This window comes from Dromiciops gliroides, chromosome 1 (assembly GCF_019393635.1).
Source record: "Dromiciops gliroides isolate mDroGli1 chromosome 1, mDroGli1.pri, whole genome shotgun sequence".
Classification (NCBI taxonomy): Eukaryota; Metazoa; Chordata; class Mammalia; order Microbiotheria; family Microbiotheriidae; genus Dromiciops; species Dromiciops gliroides.
In genome coordinates, this window is record NC_057861.1 from 720,652,401 (window position 1) to 720,679,424 (window position 27,024).

Sequence of the window (27,024 nt, forward strand, 5' to 3'; positions counted from 1 at the left end):
AGAAATCAGGGGCAGCTAGGATGCTCAGTGGATAAAGCACCAGCCCTGGAGTCAGGAGTACCTGAGTTCAAATCCAGCCTCAGACACTTAACACTTACTAGCTGTGTGACCCTGGGCAAGTCACTTAACCCCAATTACCTCACACACAAAAAAAGATTTAGAAATCAAAGGGATACCCATCTATTGGGGAATGGCTAAACAAACTATGTCATATGATTGCTATGAAGTATTATTGTGATATAAGAAATCACAAGTGTACCTATTTCAGAAATAACTGGGAAGATTTACATGAATTGATGGAAAATGAAGTGAGCAGGAGCAAGAGAACATTGTACACAATAATAGCAATGTTGTACAATGAAGAACTATGAATGACTTAGTTATTCTAAGTAATAAAATGATCCAAAACAATCCAAAAGGACTAGTGATGCAGCATACTATCCAACTCCAGAGAACAAATTATATTTTTAATAAAGACTAAACCCAAGCAAATGTAATAAAATGATAATTCTCCCTAAAATATTTTATTTATTCAGTGCCATACCAATGAGACTACCTAAAATTATTTTATATAGCTAGAAAAAATAATAATAAAATTCATCTGGAAAAACAAAAATCAAGAATATCAAGATAAATAATGGAAAAAAATGCACAGGAAGGTGGGTTATCTCTACCAAATTTGAAACTCTACTATAAAGTGGCAGTCATCAAAACTATCTGTTACTGGCTAAGAAATAGAGTGGTAGATCAATGGAATAGGCTAGGCACAGGGGACACAGTAGTAAATGACATTAGAAATGTGCTGTTTGGTAAACCCAAAGACTCCAGCTCAGTATTTGACAAAACCTGCTGGGAAAACTGGAAGATAGTATGGCAGAAATTAGACATAGACCAACATCTGACACCTTATACTAAAATAAGGTCAAAATGGGTACATGGTTTAGACATAAGAGGTGATACCACAGGTAAATTAGGAGAAGAAGGAATAGTCTACCTTCAGATCTTTGGAAAGGAGAACAGTTTATGACCAAATCAGAGATAGAGAATATTACGAAATGCAAAAGGGATGATTTTGATTACATTAAATTAAAAAACATTTTGTACAAAAAGAGGCAATGCATCCAAAATTAGAAGGGATGCAGGAAGCTGGGAAACAATTTTTATGGCCAGTACTTCTGATAAAGGTCTCATTTCTAAAATATATTGGGAACTAAATCAAATTTATAAGAATCCAAGTTATTCCTCAATTAAGAAATGGGCAAAGGACATGAACAGGCAGTTTTCTGATGAAGAAATCAAAGCTATCTATTGCCATATGAAAAAATGCTCTCAATCACTATTGATTAGAGAGATGCAAATTAAAACAACTCTGATATACCACCTCACACCTTTCAGATTGGCTAATATGACAAAAAAGGAAAATAATAAATGTTGGAGAAGCTGTGGAAAAATTGGAACACTAATGCATTGTTGGTGGAGCTGTGACCTGATCCAACCATTCTGGAGAGCAATTTATAGCCCAAAGGGCTATAAAGCTGTACATACCCTTTGACTCAGCAATACCACTTTGGGGTCTTTTTCCCAAAAATTTCATAAAAAAGGGAAAAGGACTCACATGTATGAAAATATTTATACCTGCTCGTTTTGTGGTGGCAAGGAATTGGGAATTGAGTTGTCCATAAATTGGGGAATGGCTGAACAGCTTATGTTATATGAATTTAACGGGATTCTGTTGTGCTATAAAAAAGGAAGAATGGGAGGAGTTCAGAGAAACCTGGAAGGACTTGCATGAACTGATGATGAGTGAGATGAGCAGAACCAGAAGAACATTACACACAGTATCATCAACATTATGTGTTGATCAACTGTGATAGACTAGATTCTTCTCACCAATCCAATGGTACAAGAAAGTTCCAAAGGACTTATGATGGAAAAGGCTCTCCAAATCCAGAAAAAAAAAAAAAGGAACTGTGGAATATGGATGATGAATGGCCCATACTATTTCTTTTGTTTTTGGTGCGATTGTTTTTCTCTTTTGAGGTTTTTCCTTTTTGCTCTGATTCTTCTCTTATAACATGACTAATGCAGAAATACATTTATATATATATAAAACCTATATCAGATTACCTGCTGTCTAGTTGAGGGAGGAGGGAGAAAAATTTGAAATTGGAAATCTTATCTAAACAAATGTTGAAAGCAAAAAAAAAATAGTTAATTAAAAAAAGACTAAAGCATGCTATGTTTCACTTTCTTTATTTCATTATTTTTCTTTTACTTGAGTCTTCTGATACAAAATGACTAATATAGAAATATTTTACGTGGTATTTGATTGCTTACCATCTAAGGGAGGAGGAAGGGGAGGAAGCGAGGGATCGCTAGAATTTGGTACTCAGTGTTTAAAAATGTTTAACATGTCATTGGGGGACAAAGTGTGAGTGTGTGTTTGTGTGTTTGTGTGTGTGTTTGTATGTGTAAGGAAAAAAAGGTTTTTATTGAAACAAAAATCCAAATAGTTGAGAAAAGCTTGGAAGAGATTTCTAATAAAACCATTTCACAAATGAAAACATCTGCAAAAGGCACAATTTAAGCAACTACTAAATTGTACCACTTATGAAAAAAATTGTCTTATTTGATTCTTTAGTTTTAAAACAATTAGTAATCTCAAAAAGAGAATTCATTTCTATTTTTAAAATAGTCAAATTTTAATTATAGTATTTCATGTATGAACTAAAATTTGCAGTTAGCAAACAAAAGCATTTCATCTATTTCACCTTACATTTCATGCTATTTTAATCACATTACAACCTCAGTGTGTTCATACAGAATGTTAGAATTGAAATAGCACAAAAAATATTTCTTTATAATAACTCTAATATCAGTTTATATTGAATCTACTGTTTCAATTCAGTAATACATAGTGCCATGGGCCTTTGAGACAGTAACTTTGCCAAAAGCAAGCTCAAATAAATAGGAAGAATTAGGAATATCAATCTCAAAATGAAAGTTGTAGCTTAGACTTCTTGGAGGACTGAGTTCTTGAAGAGAGCATACAGAGCAATAAATGATTCAGGAGATTTATGAATATTCTATGAGAGGAATTATTTAGAATTCGATACTAATTCTAATAATTTTATTAGTTTTTAAATCCTTTACAGACAAAACACCCCCTAATTCCCTGCACCTACCCAGTTGATGACTACTACTACTACTCTGCTCTTATTATGTCAGAAAGCCATTCAGGGTGCCACATTTTAAGAAAGGCATTGGTAAATTGGGGAAAATGCCATGGAAAGGAACTAATTTGATAAAAGGTCTCAATTTCATGTAATATAAGAATTGTTTGAAATAATGGCCATATAATCAAAACTCCCATCCACATGGCTTACTTTCTGGATCATTTTGGGGGTACCCCACTTACATGTCCCCATGAGGCTGACTGTCCCCTGGAGCCAGTAGATTATTGTTGAGTTATTGCCTGGAATGGTCATACTGGCAAAAATAAAAGCCACACTTCTCACTTTCTTCACTAGACTGCGTCACCCACATATTGGTGAGTCCTTGTCCCTGTGTCCTGCTTGCTTTTTAGATTCCCTTATGTGTTAAATTCCCCCATTAGAATGTAATCTTTTTGAGAGTAGGGATTGTCTTGATTTCTTATTTTTATATCCCTTGTGATTAGTACAGTATATACAATAAAGTAAGTTCTTAATAAATGTTTTATCTATATAGCTTTCTACTTGCAGATTTTTAGTCCAGCAACACATGGATACATCAAAACTGTATGTAAAACTTTCAAAGTCTGCCAATGAAGAACTTCACATTTTTATGTTGGACCTCAGAGTGCAGAACAAGGGGCAATGGGTAAAAGTGGCAAATAGATTAATTTAAACTTCAAGTAAGAAAATCTTTCTAAAATTTAGAATTACCCTAATGGGAAAGTGACTGCCTAAGAGTAATGGGTTCCACCACACTGGAGGATGTCAAGCCAAACATAGATGACCATTTGATGGATATATTGTGGGGACATTTTTTGTCCAAGTAAGTACTGGAACAAATGGTCATTGAGGTCATTCCTTCCAACTCTGAAATTCTGTGACAAATTTTGAAGGAAGAGGAAAAGTAAGAAAATGTCAGGAACACTGACTTCTATAGCATTTCTTGTTAGAGTACTGCTGAGGAGTATCCTGGAGCAACAGATAAGTACTGGCTACCAGAGTGTTCTATAGTGAAAAGCACATGGGATTGAATAGAAATATCATAGAGTGCATGCATGTGATCTTGAAGTACATGTCCATGATGACCTGAAAACACCTTCATGTATTATGTGTCAGAGGTACTTTCCAAGAGAAAGAACCAGGGCATCATTTTGAGAACTTCATAATTAATTGACTCATATATGCCCATCCTCCCCCATCCTTAGAGGAACTGGTAACTTCAAAATCAGCCATCATTTAGTATATAATTATGAACTCCCTTACAAGCACCCAGGTTCACAAGACTCAAATCATGAAGCAGGATATTTTCAAGTTAATAGAAACAAATAAAATGTTTGTTATTTAGATCCCAATATATCCTCCAGCCTTTGACAGGACTGGAGCAGTCATATATTTTTTACGTCTTTAATGGACCAGACCTCACAATTAGATGGGGCTAATTATGTCATCACAATTTGATACCTATTGTCCCCAAGAACCTAGATGGTGTGCCTCCTGTCTACATCAACAGTTTCTTTAATTACTGCAGGATCACTGGCCCTGGATTCAGGAATACCTGAGTTCAAATCCAGCCTCAGACACTTGACACTTACTAGCTGTGTGACCCTGGGCAAGTCACTTAACCCCCATTGCCCTGCAAAAAACAAAAAACAAACAAAAAACAAAAAACAAATTACTGCAGGATCAAGGAATCATCCTTTATTATTTTTCATTCTCTTTCAGCCTAAGTTTGCCATACTTCCACCTAAGAATAAGAATAGATTCATTCAATTTATTGTTTCTCAGTGTCTCAAGAGGAAAAAAGGATACAAGCATGAAGATGGGGATTGTAGGGAGGGAAACAAGAAGATTTATTATTATTATTATTATTATTGTTATTATATTATATTATTATTATTATTTCATGCTGCATATGATGCTGATTCTATGATATAAGGATATCAAGGCAAATCAAAAATTCACTGATACCCTGAAAAATGTGTCTCATGATTACATTTCTCTAATCCAGAGGACCTTCTTCCTTCTTAATTTTCAATAACTTTGACCATCAATCTGTGTCTTATTCTTTTTTTTTTTCATTGAGGCAATTGGGGTTAAGTGACTTGCCCAGGGTCACACAGCTAGTAAGTGTGTATTAAGTGTCTGAGGCCAGATTTGAACTCAAGTACTCCTGACTCCAGGGCTGGTGCTCTATCCACTGCCCCACCTAGCTGCCCCCAACTTATTCTTTTCACATGAGAATCTGGTGTCATAATTCAATAATCGTTAAATTCTTACAGACTGATTATGTGCCCACCTTAAAAAATATTAAAAAAAATTGTATCTATGAATCTATATACTGAGGTTTTCTCTCCACACTTACTTTAATTGTTTACTTTCCTTGTACTTTTCATTGAATTAATGTATCAGTTGAAAAGATAGATCATATTAGCTGAAAGGACTAGAGCATTTGTGTTTGTAGACACACACTGGAGTAGAAGCTGTTGTATTATAGTATGGCAGCATTATTTAATGAACATTATCCATTTGTGCCTAAACTCCCCAGCAGTGATTTTCATGATGATAATTTGCAAATAGCAATTTGAAAACAGTTGAAGAGAACAGCATAGAGCAATTGACTTGTAATTGCCCGTGGGGACAGAATAAGATGGATAAATAACATTCACAGATGATTCCCTAAGTGCCTCTTAACCAACAGAATAAGTGTTTCCCTCACATTGTCTTTTAACAGAGCTGCTGAGAAAGAGCAAAGTTGTCTGATGAGTTTCATCTTCCTCCTCTTTCCATTCCCACCTTCTGGGTTGAAGTGTTAATGAGCCATTTAATGGCCAGAATGCAGTCAAGAGGGAGAAGCAAAAGGTTAGGATAATCCAGAAATGGGGAAACAATATGAAATAGAAAGAAATGTGGCCTTTGTATTTGTGTGTTCAAATAGTCCGCTATTTTAAATTGCTCATATCCATGGACTTCTGATTTCTTTATTATAAATAATATGACATCATTTCAGCCAATGTTATGTCATCCACATAACATTTGACAAATAATCAGCTTTTCTACAAGAGTGGTGCCAAGAGATTAAGCAAGTCAAACAAATGGCATTGTAGGAGAAAAGAAATGCCAGATTATACAAAGAACCTGGGCTTCAGTCTAAGGCCTGGTTTATTACTTAAATATTCAAATTGTCTTTGATTTGATTGATATGGGAACTCCCTCTAATGATACAGGACCTGGCTCCCTTCATTCTTCCTTTCATGTTGACTTCCTTTTGAATTTTCCTATGTGTCCACCATAAGGGATGCATCCTTATAGTCTACCTATGATTTTGTGATAGTGTTGGAACACCAAAGGAACATGTGAATGCTTTCTTAGTTTTCCTTTACTCTCTCCACATGGCTAACCTGATTCTTTTTCATCATACATTATGAAATGGAGTTCTTTACATGGTTTCTCATTCTATTTCCTCTTTCTTTTTTTTTTTATTCTATTTCCTTATTTGTAATGGGCTCATGTACTCCAAACACCTCTCTATTGTCCTTTAATGGCACCTTGACTTTAGTTCCTTGAGAACTATAGCGTCTCATGACATGTACACCACTTAAATAGGATTGTGTTTTATTTTAAAGATTGGTTGTAATTTCAGTAAGGAGTATAGGGTCATTAAAAGAAATTGGTTATTTCCCAGGGGTGATCCAAACCTGCTTTCCTCCTCCTGCTCTTACTCAATTCCTGGCCCATTTCACTATCTATATTTAATTTAAACATGGTGATGAGCAATATGTGCTATTGATACCATGGGATTCCATAATTGTTATTACAAGAATTCATTTTCTGCCTTTCCTACCTATAGATGAATTGTTGGGTCAGATTATTTTGAATGATCTCATTTGGGAGGCACCGTTTCAAGCCTGTTGCATTCAAAGTTATGTCAAATTTAAAAAGTAGCATGCATACATATACTGTCCTACCATCTATAGCTGGATTTCTTAACTCTTTTTACTCCTTTGGCAGTCTACTGAAGGCTATAGACCCTTAAAAATAATTGATGATTGCTTACTTATAATATCAAAGGAAATGCTAGATTTCTATTAGAAGTTAGGGAAAATTAAAATGTAAAAATTTTATATCCAAGTTTACAGACTCCTTGATATCTATCTAAGGACTCCAAAGATATCTACAGACTCCCTGAAGTAGCTCCTGATCTATACCAAATCATTTTTCCTTAGATTCTATAAGGTATTTCTTATATTGGCATTGACATAAAGCTCTAATTAATGTCTCCATTAATAAAATCTAATTTGACAAACATCTACAATCCTTCCTGTGAAAACCATTGTTTTAGGATAGATAAAGTATATATTGAATGACCATAGTAGATCGAACAAAAGATATATAGATAGATATTCTTTGCTTTCAAAGAGTTTACCTTTCATAAAGTCAACTAGAGGATTATCTGAAAATGCTACAACCATATAAAACATCAGATTGGACAAATATAACTGTGTAGAGTTCTGTTCACAAAAGTAACCACTATCTTCATTTTAATTATATATGTTTTAGAAAATACTGAAATTCTGAAATACCTTTCAATAAAATACTCTTTAAACAACAATAAGTAGGAGTTTTGCTTTACTTGTCTAAAGCAAAGTATAGCATTGTCATCATACACTATGTTTACAATTGATTAGTTAAAGAGCTGGCTGTAAGAATTCAGTTAATTTTGCTGCTTTCCCAAATTTTAATATTGCTTATTTGTGTGTGAGTGTGTGTGTGTGTGTGTGTTAACAAATCTGTTTCTTTGTGGATTGTTGGCAAAATGTACAACCAACATTTGTTGTGAACTCTAGGTTTCAAGAAAAAAATGTTTTAAATTGTAAGGGACAAAAGAAATATTTTTCTTTTGGTTTTTTAAGGTGAATTTCTAGACTAAGGGATAAGGGATATGTCACTACAAAAAATTCATACAGTCTAAAAAGAACAAAACCAAGTAAATTGAATTTCAAAGTCACTTACTGTTTTTTTTTTCCTAATTCACATAATTTACTTAATTCTAGCATTTCTGACTGGGTCTCATACAGAGTAGGCACTCAATAAATTGCTAATGAATCAAATATTAATTTCACATCTTTTTTGTGATGTTTCTATCTCTGTACATGATTATCTGTGATACTGTCACCTTAAACTCAACTGGATCAGACTCCAAATTCAGTATTCTATGTAGTATATTAAGTAGCTTCTGGTTTGGCAAGTCTCAAATTTTCTGTGCCCCACTTAAATTTCTAAGACTATAACTGACAGATGAGTCACTGATGCATATTGGTGGAGAGAGTTTCTGAGCCAGGAATTCCCTACCCTCAGAAATCATAGCACTATATGATAGCAACTACCACCCCAGAAAAATCATTTGTCATTTTTTCCTTTGATGTGTCAATTAGAGTCATCCTATCTTCTCCATTAATACTTTTAAATACCTATTAATGCTTTTCTAATCCAATTTTTCCATTTTGAAGACCTCTTTTTTTCTTAATTGTGCTTTTCTCCTCCTGTCTATTCTCCAGAACTGCCAGATTGTTGTTGTTGTTTTTGTTTGTTTGTTTTGTAAAATATTGGTATCACTGTAGTTATTATCCACATCTTCCAACTTTATCCTCACATTCTCCTTCATCATCAACACCCATAATTTGCTAAGGAATTAGTGCCACAGAGCATTTTTTGGACACTCTTGTGAATTGAGTTCCACATCCTGCCCTTCCCCCTCAAGATTTATTGCTTCTACAACCTTTGAGCCAGAAATAGCACTATGGAATTTATATCTCAAGGACATAAAATAAAAAAGGAAAAAGGACCTATTTGTATAAAAATATTTGCATCATTGCTTTGTATGGTACTGAGTTGGAAATTGAGGGGATGCCCATCAACTGGGATATGGCTGAATAAGTTATGATATACAATTTTGATGTAATATTATTATGCTATAAGAAATGACAGGCACTAAGATGGTGCAGTGAATACAGTGCCAAGCCTGGAGTCAGGAAGAACAGAGTTCAAATCTGGCCTCAGATACTTACTACCTGGGTGACCCTGGGTAAGTCACTTAACCTTGTTTGCCTCAGTTTCCTTATCTATAAAATGAGTTAGAGAAGGAAATATCAAATCACTCCAGTATCTTTGCTAAGAGAATCCTAATGGGCTTACAGAGAGACAGAGATGACTAAAATGACTGAATAAAAAATAAATGACAGGGGGCATGATTTCAGAAAAACACTTAGTAAGACTTATTAGGAGTGATGCAAAGTGAAGTAGTCAAAACCAGAACATTGTACACAATAACAAGAAAATTGTAATAATGCTTGACTGTATAAGACAACTATTCTGATCAACACAATGAGCCAAAAAAGTCCAAAAGACTCACGAGAAAAAATGTTATCTATGTCCCTAGAGAGAACTAATGACCTCTTAGGATAGATTGAAGCATATTTTTCCTATTTTTGCTTCATATTTTGAAGGGAATCATACTACTTGTCTTTCACCCAGCTAGATCTGTTCTATATACCATAGTCCTTTGATTTTTCATTCTTTCCCCACTAAATTAGACATTCTCATCACTCTTATGTATCAATGGAAAATTTCCTTTTTGTTACAGACCAGCTCTACAATAGCCATCTCTCAAGGCCCATTTCAAGTCACTCCTTGACGCTATCTCATATGATGGAATTATATTTAGCTGTCTCTTCTTTGATACCCTGTCACACCCAATCCTCCACAAACATTGCCATAGACTATTTCCTTTTTTATTATCATTTGCCTAGGTTTTCTTTTCTCTCCAATTTCCTAGAAATGTGCCGATCAATGTACAGCAGTTTAAAAAAATTACTGCCCATTGTCTAACTATTCTGTATTTGCTTATGTAGATGTTGCTCATGTCTTGGCTGTTGATAGTTATATAACACTTTGAATATGTATTATCTAATTTAGTACATAGACTACTTTGATTTGGAGTTAAGACTCAGGTGTCAATCCAACCTGAGACTCTTTCTAGCTGTATTACCCCAGGAAAGCCATTTTGCCTCTCTCAGCTTCAGTTTCTTTATCTGTTATAGAGTGATAATAATAACACCTACTTCAGAGGGTTGTTGTGAAGATCAGATGAGATAATATCTGTAAAGTTCTATGTAAACCAAGCTATAATCGTCATCATCATTATGTAATTACTTTATTTCTATAAAATCCTTTGTAAAGACATCCTCATTTCCTAGCTTAGAAACCTAAAAATGAGAGCTTAGAGAAATTGATAAAAGTAAGTAAGTTAGGAAATAAGGGGTAGAATTGCAATTAATGATGTCAGAATTCATGTCCACCTTCCTCTACCTCCACCCCTAGCACACACAAGGACCGTAATGATGATGGGACAAATAGAACCTTTCCACTAGGCTGGGGAAATAATAAAACTGTGTTAAATAATACAAATAAAAACCTATAGCAGGAGGGGGTGGCTAGGTGGCGCAGTGGATAAAGCACCACCCCCGGATTCAGGAGTACCTGAGTTCAAATCCGGCCTCAGACATTTGACACTTACTAGCTGTGTGACCCTGGGCAAGTCACTTAACCCCCATTGCCCTGCAAAAAAAACCAAAAAACAAAAAACCAAAAACCCAAAAAACAAAAAACCTATAGTAGGGATGAAATCCCTATAGTATCTTTCTAAAATAATATGACTATATTTTAATTCTTACATTTTATTGCAATCAGGAATTACAAGGTAGGATTCATTTTGAGCTATTTTCTCCAAACAATAAAATCACCAATCTTTATGTTATTCTTTATCCTACTACCTCTATCACCTTTGACGTATAAAACATTCTATGCACTTGAAAGATTTTAGAAACAGAAGGAATGTGAGAATTCCTCTAGTCTTAGAGATGCTCAGTTCCTTGTCCAAGATACCATACATATGAAACTGCAAATCAATGATTCAAACCCAGGCCACTAATGCCATCTCTTTGAGTATTCTGCTCCATAGCAATATTTATATTTATTTGGTCTGATCCATTAGATTGGCTGAAACACAAGAACTCTCTGCCCTATCTATATACATAGCAATTATAAAATAGACATCTAAAATCTTGTTCATTTCAGCAACATAAGCATCACTTTCCACCCCTCTTTCCTGGGAGAAATGGGGCATTATTTATCATTCATGTAGATGATCTAAAGCAGAGCTTCTTGGAATTTTTTCACTCATGATCTCTTTTTGTCCAAGAAATTTCTCTGTAACTCCAGGCATATATGTATATAAAATAGGTATACATAACCTTGTCACTTTTTCTGTGACCACCACAATCAGTTATGTGATTGCATATGGGGTCACACCCCACAGTTTAAGAAGTTAGGATCTAAAGGAATATTTGGGTTGGGTAGCAAATAATTAATTGTGACTTTTACGTATATTTATAGGATTTTCTTTCTGAATCTTTGTTACCCCTGTATTGCATATTGTTTTGTGATGACTGGGGCTTCAATATATGCACATTATCTCAACTCCATAAAGCCTTATAGACTTTTTGGGGAGGGGCAGGGCAATGAAGGATAAGTGACTTGTCCAAGGTCACACAGCAAGTAAGTGTCAAGTGTCTGAGGCAAGATCTGAACTCAGGTCCTGATATGTCAAAACCATAAAGGTACATGCTTCTGTGTAAAAAGCAGATATTTATTTTCATGTACATGTATATGTGAACATGCTGAATGTTCATTGTCCTCTTTTTTTTTTTCATTTTGGATTGGACACTTCCCAAGACCAAGGATTACATTTTTTTCCCCACACTCAGTAAAACCTGAAAAATGTTTAGAACAGGAGGTATACACATAAGAGGGACTTAACAAATATTGGTTTGGGAAGATGATAGTATAAAGGGTATAATATCACTCTGGTTCACAATAATAACTTTAAAGCCAAGCTTTAGAGGGAAAAATAAATTTTATCAATTAGTATTCAAGAGAATTTTGTGGCTGTTTCAAGGAACCTCTAAATTAAATCAAAATATATTTAAATATTTGATGACCAGATAATGTAAGATTTGGGGAAGCATATAAAAATTAAATGATGAACTATGAAATGAGAGGGGACACTGGTTCATATACTGAGAGAAGGCTCATGCATCTGTATCAGAAGACCATTTTAGAGAAAAGAATCAGGAGAAATTTCACATAGCATTAAAAACTAAAACTAAAACAAACTAAAACAAAAAAAAACCCAAAGAATATGATTACATTTTATCCAATTAGAAGCTATTTATTGCTATAATGGGATTCATTCACAAATCCCCTATGTCTAAAGCAATGTTACTAACATATTAGAACAAAGCTTCTTAAACTTTGGGTCACAACCCCATCTTGGATCATGTAACTGCATGTTGGGGTCATGAAAATGTATAAATATTTTACATACCTATATACCCATAGTTGCATAAAATTTCTTGGGCCAAAAGGGATCATGAATGGAAAAAAATTTAAGAATCCCAGTGATAGAGCAACAAACAAAGTTAATGTTAATTGAGAAAAGTAATAAGAAAAATTATGCCACACTATTATAATTCTAACCCGACCTATTTAACAAGCTGCTGACATAGAAAAAAAAATGGATAATGAATAGAGAAGTGGATTTCAATATTGATAATGACTATTTCCCCACATGTTTAACAGATATTAATTAATTTCCATAAGAGAAAGATAAAAAAAAACAAACTAGAAATGTCTGTCAGTAAACATCTGATATCCTTTCTGACCAGAAGGAAGAGCATTCAAAGAAAATTATAGTTTATAAATTCTCTTTAAAATAATATTCAGGGACCCAAGATGGAAGAGGACAGGTAGTGACTTGTCTGAGCTCTCCCCAAAACCCCTCCAAATACCTTCAAATAATACCATAGAACAGTCCCTGGAGTAGTAGAACCCACAAAAGGACAGGGTAAAACCATTTTCCAGCCAAAGACAACTGAGAAGGATGGAAAGAAAGGTCTGTTGTTCTGGGTTGACAGTGAACTTAAGCCCAGAATATGCCATGCCAGCTCAGACCTAGCCCTAGCAAACCAGGAGTATGCCTAGAGAGTCTCTGAATAAGCTGAAGCAGCAACTGCTTCTGGAACTCAGCCTACATATGGTAAGGAGGGTCAAACAGGTAATTACAGGGGTCTCTTTTTTAGCACTGAGGCAGGACTCTGTTGTTTTGCCCATACTCAGACCCAGGTCACAGTCTTGGGTGGCAGTCTCAGGCATGAGGAGGAATAAGAGCTTGTAGCCACATTTGGAGCAGGAGTCTATTCCTAGTTCCAAGCAGAAAAGAAGGTCAGTGGTTGGTTAGAGACCAGAGCAAAGGCCAGGAAAGTATTAAGCATACCTCTCCTTAAATCATACCATCATGGAAGAACTAAAAACTTACAAATTCCTAGAAGTATCTCTGAAAACAGGTTCACAAACCCTGTGATGTTTGGAACAGTGTGCCATCCACCCTAGAAATGGTGCCCCACTTTAACAAAGAGATAAAAGTAAAAAAATAGGCTGGGAAATGAATAAACAGGAAAAAAAAACATGCTGACCATAGAAAGTTTCTATGGTGACAAGTAACAACAAAATACACACTCAGAAGAAGATAACACAGTCAAAGACCCTAAATCCAAAGCATCTAAGAAAAAATATGAATTTGTCTCAAGCCAAAGAAGAACTCCAAAAGGACTTTAAAAATAAAGAGAGATAGAGGAAAAAATAGAAAGAGAAATGACAGTGAGGCAGGAAAGTCATGAAAAAAGTCAACAGCTGGTAAAGGAGAAACAAAAAAAAATTCTGAAGAAAATAACACCTTAAAAAGCATGCTGGGCTAAGTGGTAAAAGTGGTACAAAAATCCAAATCAGAAAAAGAATGCCAAATGGCAAGAGAAGTAAAAAAGCTCTCTGAAGAAAATAACTCCTTAAAAATTGTGATTGAGCAAATGGAATCTAATGACTTGATGAGAAATCAAGAAACAATAAAGCAAAACCAAAAGAATGGGAAAAAAAAAAAGATAATGTGAAATATCTCATCGGAAACAGGACTGACTTGGAAAATAGATCCAGGAGAGATAATATGAAAATTATTGGACTACCTGAACTCTATGATCCAAAAAAGAACTTACATATCATCTTCCAAGAAATTGTCAGGGAAAATTACTTTGATATTCTAGAACCAGAAGGTAAAATAGAAATTGAAAGAATCCACCAATCACCACCCAAAAGAGACCCCAAATGAAAACTTCCAGTAATATTATAGCCAAATTCCGGAGCTCTGAGGAGAAAATATTGTAAGCAGCCAGAAAGAAACAATTCAAGTATTGTGGTGTCACAGTAAGGATAACACAAGATCAAACAGCTTCTATATTAAAGGATCTGAGGGCATGGAATATGATATTCCAGAGGGCAAAAGAACTGGGATTACAACCAAGAATCACCTACCAAACAAAACCGTGTATAATCTTTCAGGGTTAAAAATGGGAATTCAATGAAAGAAAGGACTTTCAGGCATTCTTTTTTTTTTTTTTAGTGAGGCAGTTGGGGTTAAGTGACTTGCCCAGGGTCAAACAGCTAGTAAGTGTTAAGTTTCTGAGGCTGGATTTGAACTCAGGTACTCCTGCCTCCAGGGCCAGTGCTCTACCCACTGCACCATCTAGCTTCCCCCTTTCAGGCATTCTTGATGAAAAGACCTGAGCTGAACAGAAAATTTGACTCTCAAATACCAGGTGCAAGAGAAGCACAACACTGTAAACAGGAAAAAGAAATCATAATAAATATTAAAAGGTTAAACAGTTTATGTTTTTATATAGGAAGATGATATTTGTAATTCATAAGAACTTTCTCATTATTAGGGCAGCTGGATAGAGTATATTTAGACAGAGGGCACTGGTGTGAGTTCAATGTGAAGGGATATCATTAAAAATAAAATTAAGGGATGAGAGGAATGCACTGTGAGAAAAGGAAAGGGGGAAGTGGAATGGGATAAATTAGCTCCCATAAAAGAAACAAGAAAAAGGTTATTCAGTGGAAGGGAATATAGGGGAGATATTGGCAAGTGTGTGAACCTTTCTCATCAAAATTGGCTCAAAGAGGGAATAACATACACATTCAATTGGATATAATAATCAATCTTACCCTACAGGAAAGTATGAAAAGAAGGAGATGGGGGAGTGGGGAGATTGATGAAAGGGAGGGAAGATTGGGAAAGGGGACAGTCAGAACATTAAAATGCTTTTTGAGGAAGGACAGAGTAAAAGAAGGTAGAAAATACAGTAAATGTCATGGGGAGTGAATAGGATGGAGAGAAATAGAGTTAACAATAGTAATTGTGAAAAAAATGATGCAAATTTGACAGGCCTCATTTCTCAAACACATAGAGGACTGAATCAAATTTGTTAAAATAAGAGCCTTTCCCCAATTGATAGATGATCAAAAGATATGAAGTTTTTAAATGAAATAATAAAAGCCACCTATAGCCAAATGAAAAAATGCTCTTAGTTACTATAGATTGGAGAGATGCAGGTCAAAACATTTCTTTTGTATTGGATAATAGGGCAGGAAAAAAAATGACAAATGTTGAAGGAGATATGGGGAAAATTAGAAATTAAGGGACTCCTGATGATGTTGGAAACTAATTCAAAATTCTTTAGAGCAATTAGGAACTATGGCCAAAGGGCTAAAAAGCCATGCATATACTTTGACCTAGTAATACCACTTCTAGGTCAGTATCCAAAAAGAGATTTAAAAAAAATTATATTCAAATTTGAGGAGATGCCCATGAATTGGAGAATGTTGGACCAAATAGTGGAATAAGATTATGATGGAACACTATTATTCTATAAATGATGAGCAGGATGCTATCAGAAAAACCTGCAAAGGCTTATATGTGCTGATGCAAAGTGAAATGTACTTTATACAAAGTAACAGCAATATTGTATTATGATCAGCTGTGAAGGATTTAGCTTTTTTCAGCAATACAATTCAAGACAACTCTGAAGGACTTATGAGAAATGCAATCCATCTCCAGAGAAAGAACTGATGGTGTCTGAATACAGATTGAAGCATAATTTTTAGTTCCTTTTTTCTTAAGTATTTTTTTTCTATTTTCTTTCACAACCTGACTAATGTGGAAATTTTTGCATGACTATACATGTATAACTCATATTGAATTGCTTGAGTTTTTAAGGGGGTGGGGAGTGAGGGAAGAAGAGAATTTGGAACACAAAGTTTTAAAAATTGACATTAAAATTGTTTTTATATGTAATTTGGAAAAAATAAAATTCTACATAAATGGGAAAAAATCATATTCAGGAGAGAGATAGATTACCAATGATGCCACATCATAAAATTGCAGGACAAAGAGATGAATTAATGTGAAGAAAGTTTGATGAAAGACCTAAGCAAAAACATACTGAAGATATTTAATGATGAAGTTAAATAAAGGATGATGAAAGAAAGAAAGGGAAAAGAGGGAAGAAGGAAGAAAGGAAGGAAGGCATGAAGGGAGGGAGGGAGGAAGGAAGGAAGGGAAAAAGACTACACTATTTGATTTGCATAGCAAATTATCTTCAATATCAAAGACAGTAGAGTCACCATATTTGTTTTCTAAAGTCTTAGGCCCAGGTGTGTGGTATTCAAAATTGCAAATAGAGGTGGGGAAAACACTGAAGAAACCAAGATTATAAAGAATATCTGAAATAGACCTTATATTCACAGAGGAGGTTTACCCTTAAGATGACACAATTATGAAAGTATCAAAGGAGATTACCAAAAGATTGTGGGAAAGGTGCTTTTGATTGTATTGCATTAATACAATTTATATGTTAATTTAAAAACAACAACAACAACTAAATATTATTAATCACTATTAGTCACATTATTGCTTTCCCATCTCTATTCAGATTATATTCTATGTCATGCCACATCTGGACAGTCACACAACTAACTGAAAATTTTAGTAAATGCAATACCTATTTGTGCTTGTTCAGTGACTATAATAAAATTGTAGACAGTAGAGCAAAATCACATTTTATTCACTGTTTTCCAACATTGGGTCCCGAAAACATGCCAAAATTACTGGCAAAGTATGTGAATAAAAGGTTTTTTTCTTTTTTTAGTGACCATCAATATTTTATCAGGGAATAATGCAGATATACACTTGGGGCTTGCCATTTTCATGGATAATGTTCTGCACAGAGTACAATAAAAATGGGATAGCTTATGAAGACTAAAGTCTTAATGTTATTCTTATCTGGTGATATTATATCAGTTGCATGAAGGTTAACAACATTGCAAAGTATCCTAAGTGAGACATGTAAATATTCAAAAGAGTTTGACCTTACTTTTCACAGTGGGAAACCAAACAAAAGGGGGGAAAATAAACTAAAGCAATAACAGTGAAATAAATAGCTAAAATTGACTGTTTCAGTTTATGAAACCCAATTGTATGTATGGAGTAAAGAATTTATGAATAAATACAAATATTTTTAAAAGATGCTGAAAATATACAATGACCTAGATTCAGAGTTGAACAAGGACAGAGATGCATGAATGGGCTTTAGACAATTTTATTATTTAGTTAATGACACTCAAGATTCGACCTGAAATGAAAGCCTGTTTGATGTGGTGAATATGATGTTGAACTTGAAGACAGGAAGATATGTGTTCAGTGCGCCCTTAGACATTTTATATTTGTATGATCCTGAGTCAATCAATTAATCCTTCTCAATTTCATTTGTCTAATCTATAAAATGGGAATAATAATAATAATTGCACTCATGTTAGTGCATTATTTTGAAATTCAATTAAATAATACACATAAAGTGCTTTTAAAAACACAAAGTGCTGTATAAATGTTGGCTATTATACTATTCTTCCAGCTAGGATATGAATCAAAAAAGAGGAGCATATCAATAGCTAGGTGACACAGTGGATAGATTATTGAGCTTGTTCTCCTCTTCCTTGCCCCCCTCTCCCATCCCCATACCTGGAATACTCTCACTCCTCCACTCTGACTACTGCCCTCCCTGATTTTAAGACCCAATTAAATTCCCAACTACTACAGGAAGCATTCTCCAACCCCTTTCAATGCCTTCTTCCCATTAATTATTTTCTATATATCCTGCATAGAACTAGTTTTGGATATATTTGTTTGCATATTGTATCCCTCATTAGATCGTAAGGTCTTTAAGGCCTGAGACTGTCTTTTCTCTCTCTCTCTCTCTCTCTCTCTCTCTCTCTCTCTCTCTCTCTCTCTCTCTCTCTCTCTATTGCATCCTCAGGGCTTAGCGCATTGCCTGACACATAGTTGGTGCTTAATAAATGTTTATTAACTAATTATTAATTGATTTAGTAGCTGTGTGACACCAGGCAAGTAACCTTTGTTTTCTTCTTCACTTTCTTCAACTGTATAATGGGGATGATAATATTACTAGAGGTGATCAATATTGGAACCTCATTCTCATTGAAATTGATTCAGACAAAAGAAAATGTATATACACAGACATGCACACTCACACATGTATGTATATAAATATATACACACATATTTATATACACACGTTTATATATTATATATATGGGGGTGTGGTGGGGGTGTTTGTATGTATACTCTCATACACATACATATGCTCTGTTGGGTACAGAATTTTTTTTTGTCAAATAGGAGGGGAAGGGCATAAAATATGGGGTGAGGGGCAGATGACAAAAGGAAGAGAAGATTAAGAGAAGTAGTTTGACAGGAGTAACACAGCTTTTTGTGAAGGGACAAAATTTTTTGTTTTGTTTGTTTTTGTTTTTGTTTTTTAGGCAATGGGGGTTAAGTGACTTGCCCAGAGTCACACAGCTAGTAAGTGTCAAGTGTCTGAGGCCGGATTTGAACTCAGGTACTCCTGAATCCAGGGCCGGTGCTTTAACCACTGCGCCATCTAGCTGCCCCGGGACAAAATTTTTTAAAAAGTAGGATAAACAGAAGAAAATAGGATTCAGGGTTAGAATATGAATGGGATGATCTAACCCATAAAACAGAAGCAGAGAGCAGAATGGATTAGAACCAATATCCAGCAATATGATGTATATAAGATACACACTTGAAACAGAAAAAAAAATTACACAATTTTAAAATAAAGGTTTGGAACAGAATCAATTATACTTCAGCTGAAGCTAAAAAGATATGGATAGCAATCACAATCTCAAACAAAGCAAAAGCAAAAATTGACCCAATTAAAAGAGATAATAGGGAGCAGCTAGGTGGCACAGTGGTTAAAGCACCAGCCCTAGATTCAGGAGGATCTGACTTCAAATATGACCTCAGATACTTGACACTTAATAGTTGTGTGACCCTGGGCAAGTCACTTAACCATCATTGCCCTGAAAGAGAGAGAGAGAGAGAGAGAGAGAGAGAGAGAGAGAGAGAGATAATAAAGGAAACTACATTTTGCTAAAAGGCACTACAAATAATGAAGTAATATAAGAAAAAATATAGAAAGTTTCCCTGATAAAGATTTCATTTCACAAATATATAGGGAACTGGGTCAATTTTTTTAAAATGAGTGATTTCCCAAATGATAAATGGCCAATGAATATGGAAAGTTTTCTGAAGAAGAAATCAAAGCACTTAAAATCTTATAAATGTTGTAAATCAATATTTAATTGAGAAAAAAATAATTCTGAGGTGCCACCTCATACCCACCAAAACTTATAAATGATGGAGGGGATGATGGAAAATAGGTGCATTAATGAATTGTTGATGGAGTAGTCAACTGTTCCAGCTATTCTGGAGAACAAGTTAGAACTTTGTCCAAAGAGCTATGAATCCATATCCTTTGATCCAACAATACCACTACTAAGCCTGTATCCGAAAGAGACCAAAAAGAAAGGAAAATGACATATATGTACAAAAATATTAATAGCAGCTGTTTTTGTTTGGTGGTAAATAGTTGAAAATTAGGGAACTTCCCTCAATTGAAGAACGAGTGAACAAGTTGTAGCTTATGATTCTGATACAGTACTATGGTGATATAAAAAAAAATAACATGGGGTTTCAGAAACACTTGGCAAACCTTTATTAATTGATATAAAGAAGTGACAAAAATTGGGAGATCATTGTGAACAGCAACAGTAATTTTGTAATAATGACCAATTATAAAAGACATGGAATTCCAAAGGACTCATGATGAGAAAATAGATTTCACCTCCAGAGAGAGAACTGATATACTCAGACTGCAAACTCACATACTTTTCTTACATTTATTTTTTGTGATATGACTAATACAGAAATATGATTTGTATGATTTTACATGTATAATTGATATTTTGCCTTATCAGTGGGTTTAACATACATATGAGGGAGGAAGAAAATCTGGAACTCAAAATTTTAAAGAAAATAAGTTTTTAAATAAATAAATAATAAATTACTTTAAAAAGAGGATCAGTAGAAGGAAATTACTGTTGGGTGAATTAGAATTCAATATAGAAGGGCAAAAAAACTTCAGATAATGACTGATTGACTGAACACTAGAGAAGTTACAATGAGTCCTCATGATTCATACATTGATTTGACTAGATAACTTCCAACTCTATCATTTCATATGGGTCACTAGAGAACAGTAATTGAAGATACTGATTCTCCCAACTTCCACCTGTTTTTCTCCTCCCCACACCTTGTATATGGATCCTTAAGAATAGCCATTCAAACGTTAATCATTTGTTTCTAATGCTTAAAAATAGAAATATTATTCTTTTTATATGATTCATGTAAATTTCATCTGGACTTTGAGCATCAATTCCTTTTCTGGAGGGTATGATCATAATATTGTTAACTTTATCAGTGGAAGTCACATAAAATGACATTTTCAGCATTATTCAATTGGTCCATACCTATTAGAAATTCCCAAGATGTCATTTAGCCTAAAAATATTACCTGGTCTTCCATTCCTAAAGGGACTATTATGCTAACAATAAATCTGAAATAGGCTGTAATAAGCATAGGGTGTCTTGTGATGTATACAATATCCATCATACTCTGGCCCCAAAGAATATCAATTACATGCTTCTGGGATCCTTGAGCAAAGTAGTTTTATTACACCTGTCAATATCCATGGGTTAGCAATGTGATACACAGTTTCCTCTGTAAAAAATCTTGGGCCTAGGAAATATTTCCATTTCTTGAAGTTACCTCTCCAATGCTATTAACCCTGGCACTCTATCGAAGAAAATAATTTTTAGAGCATTTAAAATATGGAGTCATAATCCAACATAAGCACGTGCAAATCTAGCACTGAGAAAGCCTTTCCAAAATGCAATCCACATACCTTCAAAGCAGAAATAATATGGTCACAGAAACAAAAATTCTACATATAGGGATTTTTTTTGTCCTTTTTTGTTTGGTTTTTTGGGCAGGGCAATGAGGGTTAAGTGACTTGCCCAGGCTCACACAGCTAGTAAGTGTCAACTGTCTGAAGCCATCTTTGAACTCAGTTCTTCCTGAATCCAGGGCCGGTGCTTTATCCACTGTGCCACCTAGCTTCCTCCCATATGGTCTTGTAAAGAAAGTTTAACATGAATTTGATTTTACTGCAGGACTTTTTTTCTTACCACTAAAATTTACTAATATAAATCTAGATGATTTCTTTAATACATCCATAGTAACTTGAAAGATTTGGGGAAATTTCTTTAGAAGTCACTTAGACAATGAATAATTCTTCTGCTTTTACGGCGAACACCATATAATTCTTCCATGGCGTAAATTAAAGATTTATTTTTTCTCTGAACCCAAATTGAATGAGCTTAATTATCATCACTATCATCACTACCACCACCATCATCGTCATTGTTGTTATTGTCATCATTGTCATCTTCTTTCTCAATATGTGATGCTTAAATAAAGGTTTAATGTTTATGAAGGGCTATTTAACATTGCAATTATATAATTCATAACATTTGTTCCCTGCAACAATGCTGTATGGTAGCTGTTATTGTCCTCATCCCCATTTTTCAAATGAATAAACTCATGCCCCAAGAGGGCAATTGATTTGCTTTTATCGCTTAGTGTCTGCAGTGGAATTTAAAGCAAAGTCATCCTGACACCATGCTCAGCAATTGATACAGTGATGATTTCTAATCATAGCAGTCACATGAACATAAATATAGCAATTAATGGCATAATGCATCAGTTTCTTTATATGTAAAAGGACAAGATTAGACTAACTGATCTTTCTCAGTTTCTTTTTTTCTTGTCTAAAATTCTAGTTACAAATCCTTCAAAATAGTGATATAACTCCTAAAAATGTGGAAACCATCTCTCAGAGGTATTCACTACTATTTCTGTTCCAACTCATCCAGAATCTCATTATAAATGAAGTTAGAATAAAAATAACTGCCATTCTCCATTAACTATTTTTGGGGTGGGGTAATGAGGGTTAAGTGACTTGCCCAGGGTCACACGGCTAGTAAGTGTCAAGTGTCTGAGGCCAGATGTGAACTTGGGACTTCCTGAATCCAGGACTGGTGCTTTACCCACTGTGCCACATAGTTTCCCACCATTAACTACTCAAGAAACGTGACCACACTTTTTTTTCACCATGTGAATCTTTATATGAAAAATCATGATTTAATGGATATGGATTAATGTCTTTCTGTAGCTTCTGGCACACTGTTGAAATTAAATGTAGTATGTATTAATTAATAATAGAGGTTACCTTCAAAAATGGCTTTGACACTTAGCCATTCAGGTACTATAAGAATTGTTCATTCTAGCAATTGCTTCACCTCACAAAAGAAATATGATGCAGATATATTTATCAATCAAAACTTATAATAATGGAACACTTTACCTGCACAACAGCTCATGAGTGGCAGCAGAAATACCAGTTTCCATAGCAACCTCATCTCCAATATCCAAGGTCAAAGATTTCTCCCATCCAATCAGCAGTGAAAAATGTATATCTTCCTCCTTCTACTCCAAGAGGCTAGGAAAAAAACAATAACATTAATTGTATGAATATGTACAAGTATCCCATTTAATAATATATTGATTTGATTAAGTTAAAATACACTCAATAGTAGAAAGTATCTTATCTTTAGCTCTGTATTAATGCTAGTGCTTAGCATAAGATTTTAAAAATTGTAAGCAATGTATAAATGCCTGCTGAATGGAATTTTTGTAATATGTGAGAATAAATAAGATTTACATGATTTTTTCACTGTGGTGCTCTCTTGCTAAGGGGATTTCTTGTAACCATGACTATGAATTTCTACAAAAGTCTTATAACATGGCCTAGTTGCTAGTTAACTGACTGAGATTCATAGATGTTAAGTAACTTACTGAGGGTCACAGAACTAGAGTCCAACTAAATATATGAGCTCAGGGATTCCTAATTCCAATTCTGCTTTTCCATCTATGCTGAAATGTCTTTGTTGTATATAGGAGTTTTATCTTCAATGCGAGTGTTCTCCAATGTTTCAACAAAATAGAGACAAAGGTAAACATTATACCAATGGTAGAGAAGGTCTGCAAGTTCTACCAAATATCAAAAAGCATCAGTCCTAATGACAGCTTTGGTTCTGATATTATACTATATTTTAGAAATCTAAAGATCAGCCTAGCTAAGCTGAGATATATTCCTTTTCAGGTTGACTACAAGGGAATGAAATTATCAAACCCAGACTTACCAACAAAATTACAAATCTTTATTTCAAGTATTGAATTATCCTTATTTTAATTCTTTCTCTGTCTGTCTGTCTCTGTCTGTCTCTCTATATATAATATGTATTTATGTGTGTATACATATGAGTATATGTAAAATTTTTGTATGTATATGTGTACATTTATCTGCTAGTGTGTTATATAATTATTTGTATATATAGTATGTATATATGCTTTTTGTATATGTATATGACACACTACATATGTATATGCATATACATATTAATTCACATTATGTACAAGAATTTTACATCTATATTGGAATGATTGGAATGATGCCACCTGCTGGAGACTTATTCCTCCATGAGGAGAAGGTGTCTGAGGGCAAGCCATGCGGCTGTTCTTTGGTATCAGAAAGTGAAATTTGCTTGTGGGAGGAAGAGGGGGCAAGGCTGGCTCTCTCCCTCTCTTTTGCTAGGACTCTCATAGAGAGCAGAGCAGGAGAACTGTAGCTCCCCAAGATAGATAGATGAATCTAGGCCTTTCTCTCTCTCTTCACCAAATTCTTATTCTCCTTAATAAATGCTTAAAAGTCTAAACTCTTGCTAAAGCTTAACATTTTTTGGCAACCACTCATTGGATATTTTAGACAATATAGCTAGAATTTTAGCCCCTTACAATATGTATATATGATATATTCATTCACACTGTGTGTGTATATATGTGTGTGTGTGTACACAAATGTATATATGGTATGTTATACATAAAAATGCATACAGATATATACACTTACATAGATGATATATAGAGAGACAGATAGATAGATAGATAGATAGATAGATAGATAGATAGATAATGTGTATTTTACTATTGTTGTTCAGTTATTTCAGTTATGTTTAACTCTTCATGACCTCATTTAGCATTTTCTTCATAGAAATACTGGAGGGGTTTGCCATTTCCTTCTCTAGTTCATTTTACACATGAGGAGGTAAAGTAAACAGGGTTAAGTGACTTACCCAGTCACATATCTAGTAAATGACCACGGCCAGATTTGAATTTAGGAAAACTCATCTTCCTGACTTCAAGCTCAGCAGTCTATTCATTGTACCAGCTCGCGGCTTTATGTATGTGTATGTATCTACACATATACATTCATACACATACACATAGAGCCACCAGGTAGCACAGTAAATATACACATATGCACAGATATATGTACAGACAGACATATATGTGTATGTGTATTATTCAGCTTATTGGTTGTTTAAATAATGTTCTTCAAAGCACCTGCCCTGGATTCAGGAGTACCTGAGTTCAAGTGCAGCCTCAGACACTTAACACTTACTGGCTGTGTGACCCTGGGCAAGTCACTTAACCCCAATTGCCCTGCAAAAAACAAAAAACAAACAAAAAGAGGGGGGCAGCTAGGTGGCACAGTGGATGAAGCACCAGCCCTGGATTCAGGAGAACCTGAGTTCAAGTCCGGCCTCAGACACTTAACACTTACTGGCAGTGTGACCGTGGGCAAGTCACTTAACCCCAATTGCCCTGCAAAAAACAAAAAACAAACAAAAAGAGGGGGGCAGCTAGGTGGCACAGTGGATGAAGCACCAGCCCTGGATTCAGGAGAACCTGAGTTCAAGTCCGGCCTCAGACACTTAACACTTACTGGCAGTGTGACCGTGGGCAAGTCACTTAATCCCAATTGCCCTGCAAAAAAACAAAACAAAACAAAACAAAACAAAACAAAACAAAAAACAATAAATATTGCTCTTCAGACATCTATAGACTTTTGTTAGTTGCTAATTATATATATCTTATAGTTGCTAATTCATAATATAATTCAAAAAGAATAAATCTAAATAAGAATAATGGTCTCATTAAGATACACCTAAAGTATTTTTCACCATAGCATATAAAGAAGAAATAATAATTCATTGAATCAACTTCCAACACTTCTGTTATTGGCTTCCATTTTTTAATTTTTGGTCACATGGGTTGGAACAGGATATGACCCTTTTATAGCTATGCTAATATAAATATAATTAAACATTTCATGGGCTTTTCAGGTATTTTAAATCAATATTTTTGAAAGAATACTAATTTGGAAATATTATGCTTTCTAATCCTACTAGAACTAAAATTAATAATGTGCCACTACAAAATTGTTACAAAATCCATTTTAGTAGTATTTTCCTTCAGCTACAAAACATGCTTTCCCAAGGGATTACATAACAATTTTCTCTAATTTTCTTTGACATTTCAGCTATCATATGATGAATGAAATTTAGAAAAAAAAGTGCCAGTTTGGCCTTTAGTTCTAAAAGGAAAACTAATAATAAGCTCATAAAAAAGCCTGATAAGCTCATCAAAATACAGAATAAGTTTACAGGATGTTTCATTTGATAAAATGGATGTATCAAATGATAGGATTATACTGAAAAGTTATAATTCAGGGGGAAAATACTGAAAGACAAGAGACTAGTTGATGTTTTAACACAGAGGTTAGTCCTTTGCTTATGTGCTCCTTGGTGCTTTCAACAGCACCTGGAGCCATTGCATCTTGGAATATTCCTCTGTCACTGAACCCCCTCCTCCAATTGATAAGTTACTCCTAAGGTTTACATGTGAGAGAAGGATCCACACAAGCAAAAATTACTCACTTTATACTTTTACATACCTTCACCCCTCACCCTTCCACCCATTGTTCCCCATTAGAATGTTGTGTGTGCTGCATGTGTATGCACATCATGTGATGCATATAACACTATGTATAAACATGATTATTCTGCTCATATATATATACATATATGTGAATATATACACATACATATCACTATATAATCTATCATCCATACATCCATATATCTATCTATCTATTTATCAACTGTCTATCCTTTATCTATATACTGCTTTACGGTCCAGTATATAAAGTGATGTCCCTGGAGTCAAGAATACCTGAGTTTGGGGCAGCTAGGTGGTGCAGAGCACCTGAGTTCAAATCCAGCTTCAGACACTTAACACTTACAAGCTGTGTGACCCTAGGCAAGTCACTTAACCCCAATTGCCTCACCAAAAAAAAAAAAAAGAATATCTGAGTTTAAAGTCAGCCTTATTAGTTATGTGAGC

The 27,024-nt window shown here is 34.6% G+C and overlaps 1 protein-coding gene across 1 annotated transcript in view; it reads right to left on the reverse strand.

Moving 5' to 3' along the window:
- Positions 1-27,024, reverse strand: part of LOC122737331 (contactin-6-like) — a 482,372-nt gene that overhangs the window by 380,061 nt on the left and 75,287 nt on the right. The window contains 1 exon segment of the mRNA XM_043979812.1: positions 23,084-23,218. Within this exon segment, the coding sequence (XP_043835747.1) occupies positions 23,084-23,138 (55 nt within the window). The 5' untranslated portion in view covers positions 23,139-23,218.